Source organism: Papilio machaon, chromosome 12, assembly GCF_912999745.1.
Source record: "Papilio machaon chromosome 12, ilPapMach1.1, whole genome shotgun sequence".
NCBI classification, from domain to species: domain Eukaryota; kingdom Metazoa; phylum Arthropoda; class Insecta; order Lepidoptera; family Papilionidae; genus Papilio; species Papilio machaon.
In genome coordinates, this window is record NC_059997.1 from 7881652 (window position 1) to 7897702 (window position 16051).

At 31.9% G+C, this 16051-nt stretch overlaps 1 protein-coding gene across 1 annotated transcript in view; it reads left to right on the forward strand.

The window, feature by feature from the left end:
• Positions 1-365: 365 nt before the first annotated feature.
• Positions 366-16051, forward strand: part of LOC106709135 — a 33206-nt gene continuing 17520 nt past the window's right edge. The window contains exons 1-3 of the mRNA XM_045680361.1: positions 366-402; positions 693-1125; positions 8813-8880. Coding sequence (XP_045536317.1) covers positions 366-402; positions 693-1125; positions 8813-8880 — 538 coding nt within the window. The remainder of the gene's footprint in view (positions 403-692; positions 1126-8812; positions 8881-16051) is intronic.

Consider the following 16051-nt stretch of genomic DNA (forward strand, 5'->3'; position numbering starts at 1 on the left):
GATGGATGGATGAATGGATATTTGTTTGAGTGTATCTCTGGAACAGTTCAACGGATCTGGATGAAATTTGGCAAAGATGTAGAACATAGTCTGGAAGGATATATAGGCTACTCATAAAGTTTTTTTTAAGCCGCCCGGACAGAGTCGCGTGCGATAGTTAGTCTATAAAGAAGTGTACAGGAAATACAATTTATGCAAAATATTCCAACGAAGTAATACTAAATTACTTACGACGTCTTACAAACTTGTTATTCTTGTCATCTGATCAAGTCTTCACTACGATATGTCAAAAGGTTGCAAAGGAAACCTCAATATCCGGAGGTAAATTGGAACTGAAGTGACGAGGATGAAAAAGTGTCCGAAACATGTGGGATATTATTAGAAGATATCACAGTGTTTCCTGTGAATTTTATTTATTTAAAGATAGGAGATTTTTTTATTTTACAAATACGGTGAAAGCGTTTTGTATAGTTTTATTTGGCGTACGACTTCTGTACGTAATTTCGTTACATTCCAAGATTTACTAAAGAAAGGCTTGTTCATAATCATGTATGCCTATATAAGGATAAAAATAGAGTGAGTACCAAGACTGCAAAATAGGGATCCGTAATTTTTGCCCTACTATATGAGCGGCTACTCGTTTGTGTTCCTCATTTGATTCGATATTTAAATTAACTTTTGTTTTGTTGCAGTTCACCTTCAGTTCATCGACACATCTCTACGAGATTACGTCCTCTACACAATCGTTGATAACTTCATCCGAGGTAACTTCACACAGACTGACACCTCGGAACGTGCCTGCCGGGACGAAGAACCTCCTTACTTCATCCCGAAGCATTCAAGAGTGTCTAAGCATAAAGTGCATACTGAAGACTTTGATAGTGAGAGAATGTTTGAGATTTATAGGACAAGAAAGAGTGATGTTGGTTACTACTTCAGGCCAAAGTTCCGTAGGTATCGTGATGCTAGGTCTGTACTTGGGTATAGAAAGAATTATAAATACAGACGCTTCCTACCAACTAAGATAGTAAGCGGATCTCTGGGTGATCGCGGAGAGGTCATCCTACACTGGTCACTGATCGATACTACGCACTTAAACAGTGATGAAGCTAGTGTGGTTTTTAGGTAAGTAACTTTTAACTCTTCTTATCGTATCCTTTTTCTTTGTATGAATGTCAGTTTTCGTGCATTCGTTTCATTAGTTTGTTTCAGTTTATTTTTGTTTTCTACACGTATGTACGAAATAAGGTCGAATTCGCGTCCTTTCTAGGCATTACTTCTTCTGGCTAGCACACACAAGAGTTCTTATGAGTAATTATGATGAATCAAAAATAGAGTATAGAAAAAATAGCTTTACCAGGACTGCCCTTATTACAGACGATCTTATTTATTACTAGTTCTGTCACCAAAAATGTTGTTTACCTAGAGCAAAATTACAGGTAACATTTTCATTTAAAATGATTTGGTAGTCAGCCGCATTGGAAGCCGTTCAATAGGAACTAATCAAAGGCAACAAGAGGCTAAATACCGCAGTTAGTGAGGTTTCAGTGTCGGTCCTCAACCGACGTCTTTTGAACACAAATGAAGCGAGTTGTGCAACGGACCAAATTATTCGCCGCAATTTCGACAGGCCTTTATTGTATATTCTTTTTTCAATTATTTTTTTATATAAACGTTATTTCTAAATAGCGAACCATTAGGCCATTCGTACACAAGGCAACGTAAATCTTCGAAATCCGGCGATTTTAGTAGTTAAACGACTCACGCAATACCCGTGCAGGCGTCGCCAACATTTTGTTTATCCCGGATTAAATCAATTATTTCTCAAATAATATTTCTAGTGTTCCGGATCTCTTTCCCTTCTCACCCTTGACTTATGAGGTTAGGATAGCAAAGGAAAATGGATTTGATGGAGGATGCATAGGAAAGGGAATTATTGTCTTTCTGTGCGTCTCTTCCTCCATTCGGCAAATTCAAGGAGCCGCTTGTTAGTTAGCCACTTTATAATAAAAAAAAAGTTAAAAACATATTTAAATATGTAAGCAAAATCCGCTTTAAAATTCAAAGCGCGAGTAAAGTTATTGCAAACATTAAAAAGTTTATCAGCTCATAAAAAGCTCGCGCGTTTACGACGAAATATAAACTAAGTTCACGTTTAATGTACCGTTTAACTGCACCTTATATTTTACACGTGATTTACTATAAATACTTTCCAGCTACATTCTAAAACTGCAACAAAATTCAAACTTCATTAAGTTCGAAGCTTTCCTTTTCCGTCTCTCTTTCTAGCTCGTATCCCACAAGGTGGGGTTTAGGCTTTTCTACTACGCTCTGTTCTCAACATCTTCTGAGACTTGGCGCTCACTTATGTCTTTTAGCATTATATCTTTCCATCTAGTTTTGGATCTGCCTCTGGATCTTCAGTGTTATAAAAAAGCTTATTCATAAAAACATACGATAAACTTTAACAATATTGAAATTAAAAAAACATTATTAAATATAATTTAAGGTACATGATTATTGAATTCTTCATCAATTTCAGCCTGGTTTACGAATATAAATAGGCTTCCCCTAACTGACACGAGATCTGACATTTAATTTATCAAAAAAAAAAAAAACATTAATAGTAAATGTTTGTGACCCCTGACATTTGAAATAACGTTACACGCGCCGCAACACAGCGGATCAATTGAATCTTTACTTTATTATTACGACCTAAAATTGATTGCATTGTTAAACTAATTTGTTCAATTCAAAAATTGTGTTTGCTGGAATTTCCACTACCGAAAAAGCTACACAAAGCTACCGAAAATATATTGCTATTTCATTTTTTATAGAGAAAAAAATGAGAGGACATTAGTTTTCTGTTTGTATTATAACTGATTTTTTTTTATTTGTATGTAAATTTATATACTCTTATCCTTTTTAAATAGAACTTTAATTTATGAATATATTTTTACCATTATCAGTTTTTATCTAAAAAAAAACTACGTTAAATTAAAAAGTTATTTAATCTTATATATAAAATTCTCGTGTGACGGGGTTCGAACTTGAACTCCTCCGAAACGGCTTGACGATTCTCATGAAATTTTGTGAACATATTCAGTAGGTCTGAGAATCGGCCAACATTTATTTTTCATAACCCCCCCCCATTTTTAACTGCGCGCGGACGGAGTCGCGGGCGACAGCTAGTATAATATACGTATCTTTGTCCTTCATAATTCGTTCTCTTCTCATTTAAAGGGAACGAATATTACGTGCGCAATTGCTAAAAAAAAATAACATCTTTATACATTTAGATATTTAAGTTAACTCGATTTATCTCCCTCGGGAAATTGAATTTTACGCTTTTGTCACAGAAACATGTTGTTGTACAAAGTCGATGTCAAGTTTCACCGACACGTAATGTAATCTTGAGGATTTACGACGCGCGTTGCGTTACCTTACTTACATAATGCTTTGTCATTTAATATTTTTATAAATGATTTTAATATTTTGATTTCATTTTTTATTAATGATGCAATTTCTATAATTTCATATACCAATAATTTTGAAGTTACGTTAAGTCCGTCTCACTTTTTAATTTATACTGTAAACCAGGAATATTACAAATGCGATAGAATTTATAATTACCTACATCGGTTTAAAAATTATTAGCTATCATCCATTTAATATTTTAAAACAATCCCTTACACAAAATTGTGATATAGCAAAAAGTGTCGTGACAACTTTTCGTAAGAATTTTTTCCGTCTAGCCCCCTTTCACAACGCGCGATAAGGAACTTCGTTCCAATTATTTTAATCGAAAGGAAGTGCTTGCAGATGGGTCCCATTTTTTTTTTTTTTTTTTTATGTTAAATTATCTAGTTATTGAAATCTTCTATGTAAGTCAAAATGTAATTTGTTTAAAAAAAATTTATTCAAATTTTTTTTTATTCAAAATGTAATTTGTTTAAAACATTATGATTTCTTAAGACAAGTAAAAAAACTTTAGTTCCCTAACAATCAATCCTGGATGCGGGTTGCACAGAACCGATCATCGTGCGATCTTTGGGGGAGGCCTATGCCCAGCAGTGGGCATAACGATGCTGAATGGATGGATGGATGAATCACTTTTAGAACATGTTGATGGATATTTTAGTAGAATTAATTAACTGTTAACTAAAAGCTTTCACATTTAGACTTCACAGCAAATTTGAAAACGCCAAATAGTTCAAAAAAAATCACTGGAAATATAAAGTTTGGACAACTTTGAAATTTATTCCAAACAACGAAATCGTCCCTGACATTATGTTTAATAACAAAACAGATATAATGATATATTTTGAACGGGGATTTTGGTCTTAGAAACCTACTGTTAGTCCTTTCTTAAGTCTTTCATCAAGCGAATTATATATTTTTTTATTTTATTCCTTCTACAACGGTAATTATGTTTGTACACCGTAATGCCGATGAAAAAAGGAACTCGAAGGTCATGTTACATTATTAATTGGCCGTAACGAGGCCAATTCAAAATGTCCTCGAAGATTACAAAAGAGTTATTACTTTTTTGCCCGACAAAGATTCTTTTATTGAATCAGAATTTATTTTGTTTTAAAAAAAACAATAAATGGCGTTATTCATTAAAAATCTATAAAAGAGTTTCTTACAATTGCTCTATAATTAAATTTTAAGATTTAGTGCTTAAGGCGTAGTTTCTTTAGTCGTTACCGTCCGCATGCGTTGTGCATGAGATTTCCTGTTCACGCATGCTGCAGCGCACGCATTCTAAGACCGTCTTCATCAGGGCCCGCATGCGTTGTGCGACAGTCCTTACTTTTGCCTTACCGCGCATTATACTCTTCAACTGAGTATCCGTACAACACTTACTTTCGACTATCGACTGACTATTTAAATTCGTTACATACGTAAACTTGCGGGGAGTACCCGCATACAGGCTGTATGCGGGTACTCCCCGCATGTTGTACACTACTGAGTTATCGAGTAATGAAATTGCGCACTTCTTATGAACGTTAATTAAAAACAATATGACATCGCGCTCCGCCGCGTCGACGTCCACCTAATCAATACGACACGAGCCAGCTGTAATTTGTGCTCTGTTTTATTTACATTGCAAAAATTCACTTTGTAATTTGAATACTTTTAACCGGCCTTAAAAAAATAGGAGGTTTTCAATTCATATGTATTCTTTTGTGTTCATTATTTTGAATTGCTTAAACCAGGTATCCCCAAACTATTTTTTGACAAGTGACACCCTTTTCCAAAATGAACCGTTTCCACAGACCCCCCCATGGCCAAATTTTAAGATCAATTATTGTTATTATTATTATTTTTCATTCTGACTTAGGTCAATAGAAGAAGACAGAGTGAGAAATAGCAATGCTTTAAGTTCGATATCGACCCCCTTGGGAATCCCTGGTTTAAACTTTATAATACTAGAATAAATTAATTAGGAACGGCTTAATTAACTCAGTGCGAGACGCGACGCAACTGCGAAGAATTCAAAATAAACCCTCGCCCTGAAGATGGACCCCTGATGGGTTCGAAAATAGTCGGTGCCGTATGATGATCATACGAGAGTTAAGCCGTTCCTAGTCGATTTAACTATTTTTTGTTAAGTCATTTGTTATTTGAACGTAACGTGTGATGGGGGATGTCATTTTGCAGTGAAACTACACGATAGCTTAGTAGCCAAAGTTCTACCTAAGTTATATAGTACTTATATATATCTGGGATCTCATCTATGCCTGAATGAGGTCGTTCTTAAGGTGAATGACTAATGAATGGCGCAGAGACCGAGACTAATTTGAGCCGATCGCGGCGCCTTGATTAATCTCTCCGTATGGTACAGTCACCGTGATAAATGTTATACAAGTAATTGAAATCGTTACCAATGTACAATACTGGCTTTTATCTTGAGATTTTTTAATTGTAACTCAAATTGCTTTAATGTGAAGCCTATTATAATCAGGTAAAATCAACATTTCTTGTCAAAATAATCATTCAACTTGAAGTCATGATAGCCAACTTTAATTTAAAAAAAAACATTAAAAATCTTTTTTCATTTAAAAAATAACTTATTTTTTTATGTTAACTTTAATCTCTAATGAGTTTTTTTTTTTATATAAGAGAAGGGGGCAAACGAGCAGCGGGAATAATAGGGAACAAGTTTAAAGTCAATATTTCATTGAATTTCGTATACTACGGCAAATCTTTTTTATTATCATTCTAGTACTCGTAAGAACTAAAGCTAAATAGTTCTGTAGTAAATAACAATTCGTAAGACTGAGAGCGTCTCACTCGAGCTTCGCTAACAAGTAACCCCGCGAATGCTGAGAATCCTAATGCTTCTCATTACAGTCCCTCTAATGTTCCCTCGTGCACTACGTGTCTCAAATTCTTGCCTCTGCTCCATGGATACTGTAATAGAGTTACATTTTAAAAGATTTCTCTACTTTAACTCTGTCTAACTTATCTTGACCGTTTATTTATTTTTAAAATATGTTTATTTGCAATTGCTTTTTTTATAAATTTTTATTTAATTAAATAAACATTGTGCAACCTGCACATATCTGAGAAGAAATTCAATGATAGGTGTGAAGTCAACTAACCCGCACTTGGCCAGCGTGGTTGACTATGGCCTAGTCACCCCTAACTTGGGGTAGGCTCCGAGCCCCTCGGTGGGGACATATAGTGAGCTGATGATGATGATGAAATAAACATTGTGATTTAAAAGGAGTTGTAGTGATAAAGAAACAATGAGAGGAAGAAATAGAAATGTGAGTGATTCTTTATTTCGTGACTTTTTAGATCAATTGTTTTCGTACCATATAAAACTTTACGAAGTAATTACAACAAACATACTTATAAAAAACGATAGAAATATGCCAAGACATTACTAAATAAAACTCTGAACTTACTTATTATAACGACAACATCCAATTTATTCACTTAAACTTATGTAGTGAATAATTAACTTAAATATAACAGCTTAGTAAACTTTTCTTTAAAATTAATTAAAGTTTTAATCTATCAAGGCATGTTGTTCGCTATATTAAAGCCCGGTACACCAAGGATATTCATGTCATCGATCACTCCGCCGACTTTACGCAGGGGAGTTAACAAAGTCAATAACGTTAATTAATTCATTAAAGGCCGCTTAATATATTGAATAAATAGCTCGTTAATTAAAAGTGGTACACGTTAAAGTAAAGACGAAATCGGTTACAACACAGACGGGGAGGAGGGATTTCTGGCACTGAAGTAGTTAAAGTCAAGATTGTTGATTTTTTATATGACGTTCAGTCAGTACCTTTATAAACGACTAGCTGTCGCCCACGGCTCTGTCCGCGCGGAATTAAAAAAACATAATAGCCTATGTGTTTTTCCAGATTATGCTCTACATCTGTGCCAAATTTAATCAAGATCCGTTCAGCCGTTCGGGAGATACCTTTAAACAAACATCCATCCATCCATTTCTTAAACATTCGCATTAAAACATTAATAAGATAGTAACCATGTAAGTTGATTATATGTATTGTTGTAGTTAATTTTTTTGTCATATTGCTTTATTTCTTTATTGATTAATATTGATTTATTAATTAAAATCTTCACCATTCAGAAAATAAACATATTTAATATCTTCAGTTCAAGCACATGAATAATGGACGACCTCTTTTCTGAGTTAAAATTTAAATTTTTTAATTGCATATATTGTTATTTAATTCTTACAACAATGTAGATGTAACATGCATCTTTTATTTTTCTTTCAAGCAATCAAATTATAACATTTTCTTAAATCTTTATTAAATAACTATTAAACAAATAACTAAGTCATGAAATACAAGGAGAATTATATATACATGTGACGCATCATCCATCACATACGTTGCAGAATTAATGAAAGGAAAGTATTACGACTAATCTACTCTCTCCTCTTAATTATTATACTTTTTCAATTAATAATCTTTATGTAAATATAATGTGGAAGATCGTCGATGGCTTAAGGGTTACACACTTGACTTGTAATCTACAGGTCCTGTGTTCAAATCCCGTCATGTACATAGGTGTATATCAAAATATCTGCGAATTCAAAGATTAGTGTAAAGTCAACCAACTCGTACTAACTTAAACTACCTTAAACAAACGAAATCGCGGACAACTGCTAGCAGTTTAAAAATATATACTAGATTCCAGTTCGACAACTTCATGTACGTTGTGTAGAAATTTTCTTCGGCGCGTTTTATTATTCAGTAAAACGAGCAAGTCTTTTATAATATCGTTCGTAGAATATTGAAAAACAACATTGACGTGAACTCGACTCAAACTGTACTCACCTCATCTATTATTCCTTTGCAATATTTCATACTCTTACGTAAAATAACAACGACAGTTTGTTTCAATGTAAAGGCGTATTTTAATAATATTTTGCTTTTAGTTGTCGATATGTAATGTTGTGCTTATGGCATATATATACTTAACATAAAGAGTATAATGTCCTTATGTATTTATGTACATAAATGACTATATATGTACATATGACAATTCCATAGTGACATGTAGTCTAAACGAACTTAATCGATTTTAACAAATGCGGTGTTATTAAATTCCTATTTTCCCCCATAGGAGTAAAATCAATTGGTTTTATTGATATTTTTATGTTTCCCATATACATGTACATATTTATATAATATATTTAAATGTTCTAATGTTAAAATATATAATTATGTTACATACGTCACAAGAGATAAGTTTATTTTGACTACTATTGGTTTAATTTTTAACTGCATTAAAATGTTTTTATCTTTTCCAGGTTACGATATAGAAAAATGTCAAGTGCCACCATTTATCAAGTGTTCTTTACGAAAAAATTAAGACTAGGTAAGTAAATTACATAATTTTCGTACAAATAATCTTTAAAACTTCAACAACAAACTGAAGGTATATTCTCATTTGAGCTCTTTGTAAAGTTAGCAAGTAATATAAGTAATCGAGAAGTCTTAAGAAACTTATTTTAAAAGCCTTTTCGTCGCCTAAACGAGGCATGTTCCGAACAAGTTGATCGCAAAATCCCGGTTGCCGAGTTGGAAAAGTTTTTCAAGCGTATAAAATGATCCAAGCTCAGTTTTCTGGTCATTTGTCGGACAGAAGACAATGAGTCCTTAATATCCAGTATATAAAGTAATGCCTATGTATTAAATAAAGCTATTCATCCGTAATTACTCGATAGTTATTTACAAGTTTACTATGAACCAGGCATACGTTGCAAAGTAATAAAATCAGAATAATGTCCAAGCAAAAAGTTTGATTTATTGAGAGATTTTTTAGAGTTCAAACCTTCTCTGGAATCCTCATTACATCCAACTAAAGTCTCAACACAATATGTTCAATTAGTTAATTGATTGTTATATTTATTAAAGCCTTATTATCATAAATCATCAAATGAAATAAAACATAAGTAATTTAGTGTTACTCAGCAGGACATTAGTTAGTATACAAATGTAAGCACACCATCCGTCATTAAGTTAGACTTTGAGTCTCCTAACAAACGATATGAATAAAAATTCGGACAAATTTTTATATTGTATTCTTTATAACTCTTAAATATATCCTCCTACAAAATGTATATTATCTGTGTTTTCATAGAAGGCTTATTTCTTACAAGAATTATCGTCAAAATGTTATTACGTCTATATAATACTTCTCTTTATATTAATATCCGTCTTACTCTCCCCATCTCTTTCTAATCTTTTTTTATTTTATCACACTTGTTTGTAAAATATATTTTACGAAAGAAATGCGCGCATTTTGTTCAACTTAAGTACTCAAAAATATCTTTCTAATCTTCAAGACTTTAAAAATCTACGAATTTTTAATAGAAATCTAGTCTATTTTATGTTTACCGAAATTACCTCAAAATATGGCACCAGTTCAAAATGGAAGCTACACGTGTTGGTTCTTAAGTGTACTGTACGTGCTACATCCAAAGCTCGTAGAACGTAGCGCTACGGTCGTAGCTCGTAGCAATTTATGTTGGCATGGACTGTGATTTTTTTATGTATCGTAGAATTCTGAGATCTTAGGTTCGGTAACTATCCACAAGTTTTATTTTAAAATCATAAAATATAAAAATACAAGCTTTTGCCCGCTACTTCTCCCGTGCGGCATTAAAAAAACTTAATAAATTCAAACTATGTTCTACATCTGTTGCAAATTTCATCAAAATCCGTTCAGCCGTTCCGGAGATACCTTCAAACAAACATCCATCTAAACATTTGCATTTATAATATTAGTAAGATTAATGTCTTTTTGTAAATGAACGCAAAGTATGTATAATTTCATATATTATGTATTATATTGTATTTTCTTATATTCTTCTATTTTGAATATATTTTTCTACTCAATTAAAAAATGAAATGTTTAAAACATTTCCGTTGGTAACAAAATCATAAATTAATAACAGAAAATAGACTAAGAAAAGTATAAACACTGTCATTTTTTGTCATTCGTTCTTTTAGGATAACGAAATAACAAAATTGGATAAGTGACATTTCTCTGTAGGGTATATTCGTAGACGTCGCCTTCCTTCAACAAAATGACATCGAAATCGTCGGATGACATTTCGTCTAAAGTGATATTATATATATTTAAGTATGTAACAAATAAATTGTGAATTTAGACATCCACCTTTTTACAAAATTTTGAGAAAATATTTTAAATAACCAAAATAAAAAGAAATAATTTTGTGGACATTTTGACTGAATTTGCAACTTCAGAAAACATTTTTGAATCTTAATTTAAAAAGTTAGTGATAATAAGATTGTGTGTTCATATTTTTATTATTATTATTAATTGTAACAAACAAGCAAAATATATACAATAATTGAATAAAATCGGCTTACGTCCATCCATTCGCAGATAAAATGTGTTTAACTAAATTATTAAGACTTCCATTATTTTATATTAGAGCTTAAAAGCTTAGATACCGCCGTATAATTTAAATGAAGCTTACACTAAATTATATTGAAGTTTACTTTCATTTGTATTTTTATAATATACTAGTTATCGCCCGTGACTCTGTCCGCTCATCATTAAAAAAACCTTTATAAGTAGCCTATGTGTTCGATCCGTTGAGCCGTTCTGGAGATATCTTAAAACAAACATCCATCCATCCATCTTAAACATTCACATTTATAATATTAGTAAGATAAATATATAATACTTTATATAGCTATCTAAACTACATTTAATAAAATGAAAATAGGAAACAAAGAAAAACAATTCTTATGTTATTTACATAAACGATCTTATATAAACTGAAAAAAAAAAATTGAAGAAATTAGTAACGAAAAAAAAATACTAAAAAAAAAAACAATTATATTTGAAATTATTTCTTTTAAAACTTTGTAATTTCTTGTGTTTATTTATGTTGCAGTAGTTATATATTTTGTCTGCCAACTATTTTACTGCAATCCAAAGTTCCATCGATATGTAAAATTTTACATCTTAGTTGCAGTCTGTATATGAGTGTATTGCATACAAACCGGAGCATTTTCAACTAGAAGTTCGATTCTATTGTATATATATATCTATATATATAAAAGAAAGTCGAGTTAGTTACACTATTTATAACTCAAGAACGGCTGAATCGATTTGACTGAAAATTGGTGGGCAGGTAGCTTAGAACCAGGAAACGGACATAGGATTTTTACCCCGTTTTTTTTTTATTCCGCGCGGACGGAGTCGCGGGTAAAAGCTAGTATATATATAAAAGAAAGTCGTGTTAGTTACACTATTTATAACTCAAGATCGATCGAACTGATTTAGCTGAAAATTGATGGGGAGGTAGCTTAGAACTAGGAGACGGACATAGGAACTTTTTTATCTTGTGTGCATTTTTTTTGTTCCGCGCGGACGGAGTCGCGGGTAAAAGCTAGTACTTTATAAAATAGAGGATATATAAAATATTTCCCCCAACTTTCATAATATCAACGTTTTATTATTATTAAAATGTCTTAAAAAAAAGTTTATAGCTTTTTAAATAAATTCTATCTTAGAATAGATGTTTATTAAAATATTTTTTTTTCTTTTCGGAAATGTTTCTTACAAAACATTTGAACAAAGTTAATTCTTAAGGGATCTACTAGCGTTTCCTTGTACAGTTTATCATTTATCATTTCAGTAAAATGTCGCTACGAACGCAATTTTCTTGAAGATTGTCTTCAAGGACATACATGTTTAAGGAAAAATATATATGTTTTTAAAACAAAAAAACTTTTATTGCGTTCAAGAGTTTAATGGTAACTTAAACACACCTACAAAGTAGTTTTATCTTACTTATTCTACACAAAGTACATCTTAATCTTTCGAGAAGGAGTAGACTTTCGGAATTTGATGTAGATAAATAAATAAAACATTTTTTTTTTTTGGGAACATGGATGAAAAATAACATGATTTTTTTAATCAAACATTTGTACCAAAACTTTCTTTTTTGGTACTTAACCAAAATATAAAATACCAAACCAAAAATTTTGGTATGAATAACAGGCTTATACATTTCGCTATAAAGTTCAAGTCATCGGTCTTCGTAAAACAGTTACATAAGGATTAAACTCGAACGTCCCCGATCCAGAAGTTTCATGCATATTATATCATAAGAAATTTAAAAGCTTCGTACAAAATTAGTCTTCTCAGTATAAGAGTGTACGCGAAATTTTATGCGTTCTTAGAATTATTACCTTTCCGAAATAATAATAAAACTTTCGTGACATCAATTGTACCATATTTCGAACTAATTGTAATCTTTCATCTTATCTGTCTTCAGTTTAAAAAGATTTAATTGAATTCTAAAAAGATAAATAGTTGAGTCGTTGATTTCTTTGCTTTAATCAGCTATGGTGGATCATAGATAAAGGTGGTCTATAATAAAAATTCCCTTACTTCGAATTCAGTGTCGTGAATTGGTAAGTTTATACTAAGGAAGTCCATTAGTGTTAATTTCTCATATCAAAACAATACTTAACGTGAGTTTGACTAAGATTTTTAAATCAGAAGCAAAGAAAACAGACATATCTAATATATAAAATTCTCGTGTCACAGTTTTCGTCACCGTACTCCTCCGAAACGGCTTGACCGATTCTCATGAAATTTTGTGAGCATATTCAGTAGGTCTGAGAATTGGCCAACATCTATTTTTCATTTTTTTTTAACTGCGCGCGGACGGAGTCGGTGGCGACAGCTAGTAATATTATAAATTTTAACAAGATTTCCTTCACAAATCCATGCACAGGTTCTCTACACAAAAGTAAATATCCTAACAACACGAAACAAAAGATAGTTTAACTACATAATTTACAAGAACGCCAGCAGCGTACTAAAAGCTCACAAATTAGTTTTATTCATAGACTAGTATAAAGTATCCACTGAGCTGAGTTATCGTGATCAGAATGTAAAATGAATTCTCACTTCTATGATACTGATTGATAAATTTAAAATTTATCAATCCAACCCTGTTTCAGATGAAATTCAGACCAATTATTAATTCTAGATTAAAATATTATCAGCTTAATATATTATATATCATGTCTCATTTTTATGAAGGAACTCCAAAACTACTAAGCTAATCGTAAAGACATTTCATCTTTGTTAGTAGCTAAAGGTAGGCAATATCTGTTACGTTGAAGTTGATTATAATATTTATAACTAGCAGTTATCCGCGTCTTACGCGTGGTATTATAAAATATCTAGTTATAAATCGATGGATCCTATATATAAGGGCCAAAGTAAAAAAAAAATTGATGATTTTTACTTTTTTATATTTATTAAAAGCTACTTCTTTGTTTAGTTAACAACATGCGCTACACACATACATATTTACAGGTGTAATCGTGTTTTTTTGTTAGAATAAAAAGGCATATGCGGCCTATTTTCTTATATGGCTGAAAATTTGAGAGCCTCTTCTGAAAACTTATCAATTTGCACATCGGCCCTTATTCGTAGAAGCCATCGAAATATAGCCGATGTCCTCCGGGAATAGCGTATCTTCCGAATAGTGAAAAAAATTTTCAAATCAGTTCAGTAGTTTCGGAACCTCTTCAATACAAACAAACAAGCAAATTCCTCTTTACAATATTAGTTTAGCTTAGGACTTTTAAAAATCATTTATATGTAAAGCGGCAAAAAGCAAAAGTTTTATTTATAACCCACTTTTGTTCCCTATAGAAAAAACAGTAACTATAGTATGTAGAAATAGTACGTAGAAACAAGAAAACATATCTCGTATAAGGCTAATTTATTCCAAACAAAAGAATAACCTTTTTACGTTTAGACATAGTTGTTGCCTACATTCAGACTTGTGTAACTTCTGCCTTGGATTAACTTGTATTTTCCATGCGTATAATTACTTAACTACTACGCTATTCTACATTCTATATTGCAGGCATGTCTATATGTAGAAAATTATAGTGAGTTATTAAACATTTTCATCGTCATCAGCTCACTATACTTCCCCACCGAAGGGCTCGGAGCCTATCCAAATTAGTGGTGACTAGGCCATAGTCAACTACGCTGGCCCAGTGCGGATTGACTTCTCACATATCATTTAATTTCTTCTCACATATATGCAGGTTGCATTACGATGTTTTCCTTTACCGTAAGAACGTCGGATAAATTGACTAAGAAAAACACCTTGGTACCTGCAGATTGCAAATCAAGTGCTTAACCTCTGAGCCACCGACGCTCTTAAACTTTAACTAAATATCTATACATATAAAAGAAAGTCGTGTTAGTTACACCATTTATAACTCAAGAACGGCTGAATCGATTTGACTGAAAATTGGTGGGCAGGTAGCTTAGAACCAGGAAACGGACATAGGATAATTTTTACCCCGTTTTCTATTTTTTTTTATTCCGCGCGGACGGAGTCGCGGGAAAAAGCTAGTAATTTAATAAATAATTAAATTAAAATACTACGTTTAAAAAAGAAAATATTTTTAATATAAAGAATACATTATTAATATTAACAATAGCCGATTTAAAGATAACGAAATGTAAATATTAAGGAGAAAAAGCTGATCGCTTAAAGTACTTCGACTTAAGTAAGAAAATACACAATTATTCGGGCGGAAAAAACTCTGAGGCAGCTTTTTTCATCTGTAACATTATTATAATCTGGATAAGTTTATATATCTGCTTACGTTTCTTGCTCAAGCTCTATTAGGATAATACATTCTTTAGATAGAAATATTTTTGTGATATTTGATTTAAAAAACATATGTTATTTACGTTCGTATGTTCAAAAAGCTGATTTATATTTAGAAGTTTTATTATCCATGTTCTTGTTATTCAAAACAATAGACAATTTATGTTACAAAATGAGAGACGTGAAAGGTAGAGACTACAGAAAGTATGGACCACAGCTGAAAGAGATTATGGAAGAGTACATACTGTGTTACACTACGTAGTTATAAGGGCAGGAATATGACGATGAACAAAAACTTGAGAGGTGTGTTGGGACACCCGGATGGAACGAAGTTCCTTTCGATTAATTAGTGAAGGAACCAATGTTTATTCTATGATTAAAAAACTTAAGTCTTCACAAGAAGTACATTTTATTTCTATGAATTTTTGTTATTTATTGTCACGTCGTTGCCATGGTTACTATAGCAAAAAGTGTCGTGACAACTTTTCGTAAGAATTTTTTCCGTCTAGCCCCCTTTCACAACGCGCGATAAGGAACTTCGTTCCAATTAGACATTGCTCCTGAATTTTACTTTAATTACTAATGTAAAATGTATCATACAAGACCAACAAAGTGTGGATAATTTATTGAAGTATGATAACATTAGACATGAAGAAGTTAATGTATGGATGAATATTAATTTGTCTTTACATAAATCAATTTGCTTTGACGCAATGTATACATAACATGTATGTATTTCTGTACATTTCATTTTTATATATATCTTGTTTATGTAACGTATTCGAAATACATAATGGAATAATGTTTATTTAACGATGTATTTCGTATATTTCGCTTACATAAAAAGATAAG